The sequence below is a fragment of the Hakea prostrata genome, chromosome 4 (genome assembly GCF_041222555.1).
Source record: "Hakea prostrata isolate BN-2017 chromosome 4, UWA_Hpros_2, whole genome shotgun sequence".
NCBI classification, from domain to species: Eukaryota; Viridiplantae; Streptophyta; class Magnoliopsida; order Proteales; family Proteaceae; genus Hakea; species Hakea prostrata.
The window spans coordinates 53,176,434-53,182,247 of NC_142603.1; the positions used below are offsets into that span (position 1 = coordinate 53,176,434).

At 39.6% G+C, this 5,814-nt stretch overlaps 1 protein-coding gene across 1 annotated transcript; it reads right to left on the reverse strand.

Moving 5' to 3' along the window:
• Positions 1-2,006: 2,006 nt before the first annotated feature.
• Positions 2,007-4,667, reverse strand: LOC149019587 (wall-associated receptor kinase-like 20). Its single transcript, XM_089154111.1, has 2 exons — positions 3,412-4,667; positions 2,007-2,210 (listed from the first exon to the last, which is right to left on the reverse strand). The coding sequence occupies exons 1-2, from the start codon at positions 4,006-4,008 to the stop codon at positions 2,007-2,009; spliced, it is 801 nt and encodes a 266-aa protein (XP_089010237.1). The 5' UTR covers positions 4,009-4,667.
• Between the last annotated feature and the right edge of the window lie 1,147 nt (positions 4,668-5,814).

Consider the following 5,814-nt stretch of genomic DNA (forward strand, 5'->3'; position numbering starts at 1 on the left):
CCAACAATTCGTGCAAATGTAAGATCAATATGAACTTGAAGGATTAACATACTTGGAGGCATCAAGGATTTCACATTAGGAGGTTTGTGTTGCACAAACAATTGTGTTGGGAATCATGATATCATATCAGCTGCAATGTACAGCATCTGGTTAACCATATAACTTATGTCATTAAATTTTCTGTTTCGTGTCAGCTTTTTATGAGTTTTTTTACCAGGGAACTTGTTTGTTCATCTTCCAATTCTTGTTATCTTTCAAAATCTTTTGAGTAGGAGGAGGCTTGTTTCTCTTCCACCAGTTTGTGGTCTAATTAATATGATATAATTTTCTTGTTGAATGCCCTCCATAGTTTATAAATAGGCCAAATAATTTATCTGTGAAAATTTAATTGCAATATATAGTTTGTTGCTATGTTTATTTATTTAGAATAATTTCTTTAATCAACAATATATAGTAAGAATAACAAAACAAATTAAACATAAAAGAAAGTAAGCAATTTTTTTCTGACAGACAAACTTGACCATTTCATTAAACTATAGTTGGCAACAAGAAGATTTACTATATCAGATCACAAAATGGAAAGATAATCAAGCTCTCCAGTTCAAAAGAAATGGCCAAAGACTAACAGGCTTCATAAAAAGGTCACCATTAAGCAGAAATAGCAGAATTAAAAACATAAATTATGTTTAATTAGGTGGAACCCATTGAAGCTCTATGCCATAATCCCAAGAAGTTTTTGGGTCTTGATCAACCTTCAAATCCACCACACTTGTTGATGCGGATCAATTATGCTTCTGGATCCGACTGAGCCTCCTCTCGTATCCGGGACGATGAGTCCTGCAAGAAAGGTTAGATGCGGGCCGGCTTGTGTGCCGGGCAGCCCCCTCCGATGGCAAAGTTAGATGATGAACCGAATGAGGTCTCGTGCAAAAGCTACACAAGATTATGCTCAAAGTGTATTGGTTGCTTACCGGAGGGGTAGATCTGTGCATTTATAGTGTGGGTGTTACCTTTTATGTATTTGGTAAGTTAGCCAGACAAGGGCTGATGTTTCTCCTCGGATCATGCTCCCTTGTCGTTGGTCCCATTCAATCAGCTGCTGAGTTGACCTTCTATAACAAGGATGATTGCTATATATGTGGCGTATGTTACGCTTTTGGTCATGGATGATCGGCATCTTTCCCGATTAACTAGCATGTGGAGCCCCATCGGGGTCAGACCCCATCGGGTAGAAATCTTCCGTATCATAAGCCCCCAATTCCGGCGTTGTTTACATCGTGCGGGATGGGAAGATTAAAAAGGTGTAAGTCCTTATGGAAGGCGTAAGTGAATGGGTTGACCCTATTCAAATTATTACCTTAAAGGGTGTTACCTTAAAAAGGTGCAAGTCCTTATGGAAGGCGCAAGATGATGGGATTGGCCCGATTCAAATAATTACCTTAAAAAGGTGCAAGTCCTTTGGAAGGCGCAGATGATGGGATTGACCCAATTCAAATTATTACCTTAAAAAGGTGTAAGTCCTTATGGAAGGCGCAAGATGAATGGGATTGACCCGATTCAAATTAGTACCTTAAAAAAGGTGTAAGTCCTTATGGAAGGCGCAAGATGAATGGGATTGACCCGATTCAAATTAGTACCTTAAAAAGGTGTAAGTCCTTATGGAAGGCGCAGATGAATGGGATTGACCCGATTCAAATTAGTACCTTAAAAAGGTGTAAGTCCTTATGGAGGCGCAAGTTGAATGGGATTGACCCGATTCAAATTAGTACCTTAAAAAAGGTGTAAGATGACCGGGATTGTAGAAGGACCCACACGGGTTTCCAACCGATGTCTTTGATCATTGTAAATTCTTGATCCTCCCGATCGTCGTAAATTCTCGATCCTTTCGATCATTGTAAATTCTCGATCCTCTCGATCATTGTAAATTCTCGATCCTCTTGATCATTGTAAATTCTCGACCATCTTGATCATTGTAAATTCTCGATCCTCTCGATCATTGTAAATTCTCAATCCTCTCGATCATTATCAAGAGCAACACGATCGTTATCACGAGCAACACGATCGTTATCACAAGCAACACGATCGTTATCACCAGCACCACGATCGTTATCACGAGCAACACGATCGTTATCACGAGCAACACGATCGTTATCACGAGCAACACGATCCTTATCACTAGCAACACGATCCTTATCACGAGCAACACGATCCTTATCACGAGCAACACGATCATTATCACGAGCAACACGATCATTATCACAATCTTAGTCTTTTTTCCGCTCCCGATGATGATCTTGATCCGAACATCGCGATCTCTGTTGTATTCTTTCTTAATTTTTAAGTTGTACAAATTCGCCAGGGGGATGCATCACCATCATTGTAGAATATCTTCGAGCTTTGAGGTCTCTTAACCTCACTTGCTACTAGTTTGCTCGCGTTCGAACTTTCAAACTTGGCTTTGATTGCTCTGATTTTTCTTGTCCTCTTCTTATGTTTGAGAGAACATGATATGGCGGGCTCATCGGGAGGCCATTAGATTCAATTCCAGCAAACTAGTTGCGAATATTTAATGCATTGTAATTGTAGAGAAGCTCTTGCAGCGAACCTTCTTGTTTGAGGCGTTGAACATCCTCCAGAATTATCTCCTCAATCTGGGCAAGATTTTGCTGTTTACACCTGGTATTAGCGTGGCTCCCATCAGTGGTGGAAGATGCATTGATCAATTCCGATCTTACCTATGATGCTGCTACCCACCTTGAATGTAATTAGTTGGTCGAGATGAACATGGACCAAACACTGGTTTAAGGCCAAGTGTTTAGATGCCATGTTGACCCTAGATCCTGTTCAACTCGGGTTGAGTGGACTCCATCGTCTTGATGTGTTTGATCTTCGGGAATTTGATTCCCGCCAACATTTTCTATTCGGGAACGTCCATTATTTCCTCCTCGTCTTGGCATGACTTGAAGTTTTGTCGTTCCCACGGGCGCCAAGCTGATGCGGATCAGTTGTGCTTCGGATCCGAATGAGCCTCCTCTCGTATCCGGGCGATGGTCCTGCAAGAAAGGTTAGATGCGGGCCGGCTTGTGTGCCGGGCAGCCCCCTCCGATGGCAAAGTTAGATGATGAACCGAATGAGGTCTCGTGCAAAAGCTACACAAGATTATGCTCAAAGTGTATTGGTTGCTTACCGGAGGGGTAGATCTGTGCATTTATAGTGTGGGTGTTACCTTTTATGTATTTGGTAAGTTAGCCAGACAAGGGCTGATGTTTCTCCTCGGATCATGCTCCCTTGTCGTTGGTCCCATTCAATCAGCTGCTGAGTTGACCTTCTATAACAAGGATGATTGCTATATATGTGGCGTATGTTACGCTTTTGGTCATGGATGATCGGCATCTTTCCCGATTAACTAGCATGTGGAGCCCCATCGGGGTCAGACCCCATCGGGTAGAAATCTTCCGTATCACTTGTATAAGCAGTGCAACCTCCAAGCCTTACTCTGATAAAATGTGAATGCATTGATGACTTCTTCAAGTAATGACAGCATAGGGTGTTGCCACACAGTTTCCCTCCCTCAACTTTCTTCTCATACTGCCTGCACAGACTGTTTGAGGAACAGTTCAAAGGTGACCGAAGGACACTCTCAGAGCAATTAAATAACATCACTGTGTTGCGTTTAGACACACTGAATGGAGAGCTATCATTGATCTTTAAACCTCCAACCATAAGGTCTGATGAGTAACACCTCTCTCTGTCCATCTCTGGTGGTTTGAGTACAAGCCTTGAAGAATTTGCATCAACGCTTAGTATCTTATAGTAAAATTTCTTTTCAGATAAGAACTCTAGGGTTCCATTGTTGCAGTAGACTCTGTAGCTTGAATCTCCACAGTCATCAGCAGTGCTAAGAGGATATGGAACCTCCATTTTGCCACACTTAGAACACTGGTCAAGTGTAGATACAAAAGCTAAAGAAATGAATATAGAAACTGTGATCACCAGTTTCTTCATCATGGCTAGGGTTTGCTAAAGAAACTGTATTGGAAGATATAAGTAAGAAATGGCTATTTAAGGAGTTCGAGTTCAGTACTCTTCACTGTAGTAACCAATATGGAGCATATCCATGACGGATCCAGCCATTCTAATTGTATAATACTTTAATTTAATTTGAGTGCTTCTTCAGTTGTCCCACTATATAATGTTTAGACACATAATGGCATTTCCTTTTAAAAGTGATCACCACCCTTTGAATAAACTAGTGCCCAGTTGTACAAGCACAATTAAACAATCTAATCCTGTTTTTGTGACCATTATAAATAGATTAAGAACTGAGAATTTTGGTAATTAAACCAGCCATGATAGGGTTGACATATACGTCATTCATTCAGAGAGGTTGTTCCAGAAAGCAACATAAACACTTCTGTTTCCTAATTCATGTTACTTTTCTAAAGCTGCAAGAACTATCCAAAATAGTTTCCATCACATATTGAATCTGGGTTTGGGTTTTGAAGCTGTAGAAATAGAAAGGCATTGTGTCACCTTCTTAGTAGAAAATTTCCCATCAAAGAATACCTGCAATTTCCACACTGAAATTCATCGATGAAGTTGGGTAATAAGATCCAACTCCAACCATTTTTAAGTCTTAAATTAGAGACTAAAGTAGAGTTAGAATAATGTGCAGGAGAGGTGGGTAAAGTGTGGGATTTAAGTGCAGGAAACAAGGATCATGCCATGGGAACGCATTGTTCACTAGGCAATTTCCATGAAGGCAATTTTCTTACAGGAAAGGAAGAACAGAAGCTACACAAGTAATATTCTAAAGCCTCTTTTAGACAATAAAATCTTTTGATAATAAAAAAAATATTGGAAAGTGGGAAATATTTTTGTCCCAAATGATGTACGGGCAAAACTTACTATAACACTACCGATTACAATATGTATCTGATGGATTGATGTGATACATAATACCTCGGGGATATTGGAGAAGAGATTGACATTAGCTGTAACGCATTTTTGTGGATGTTGGAGAAGAGATTGACGTAGCTTTAGAAGAGATGGATGTAGCTGTTACGCATTTTTTGTGGATATTGGTGAAGAGATGATGTAGCTGTTATGCATTTTTTGTGGATATCGGAGAAGAGATTGACTTCAAATATAAAGACATACATGAGTTGTATGAAAACATAATCTCTTTAAGGTACTTGACCACCTCTTATTGTGTAGACCGAATTGACATTGATGTTCACACTTGCAAGATAAAACAGCTTCCAATCCCAATAACAAGCATTCCAAAGGCAAATACTTTCAAAGAATGTCTAAAGATAGTACTCAAGCTCATGAACAAAATATACACTTCAATGTAAAAATCAAAACACTAAGATTTACGTGTGGGTCCTAACTAGACTAATATTTTTAGTCGCCACTAAGTATATTCAAATTTCAAACGTAGAGAGACCAAAATGACCCTCAGGTTATTAATACATTGTGTTATATATATATTTCATTAAGGGGCCAATATAAAAATGAGTCTCCTAATTAATATATTTTAAAATATAGGCAAAGGACATTCTTAAGCTCTCAATGGACCTTGACAAAATAGGGTGTGAGAGGGCTTTCTTCTGTTGGATGTTAAAAAGATCGACTCTTTTAACATTCTGAATATCCATTTCCTTTCATACTTCTGTTTCTTCCTGGAAATTTTGATCTGTACCTGTACCAGTAGTGCCCTTCAACTGTTCAACGATCTTTTTGGCAGATCAGACCTAGAGTTCCTGGTTTGCCTCTAGTGTGACAGTCGAGGGGAAGACCGGCTATGGTCTT

Bases quoted from the DNA above. Each gene is read 5' to 3' on its own strand.
- LOC149019587 (XM_089154111.1), bottom strand. From the start codon at position 4,008: ATGATGAAGAAACTGGTGATCACAGTTTCTATATTCATTTCTTTAGCT. The intron at 2,211-3,411 runs GCTAGTTAATCG...GCTCGTGATAAG, and splicing joins ACCCCGATGGGGCTCCACAT to GATCGTGTTGCTCGTGATAA.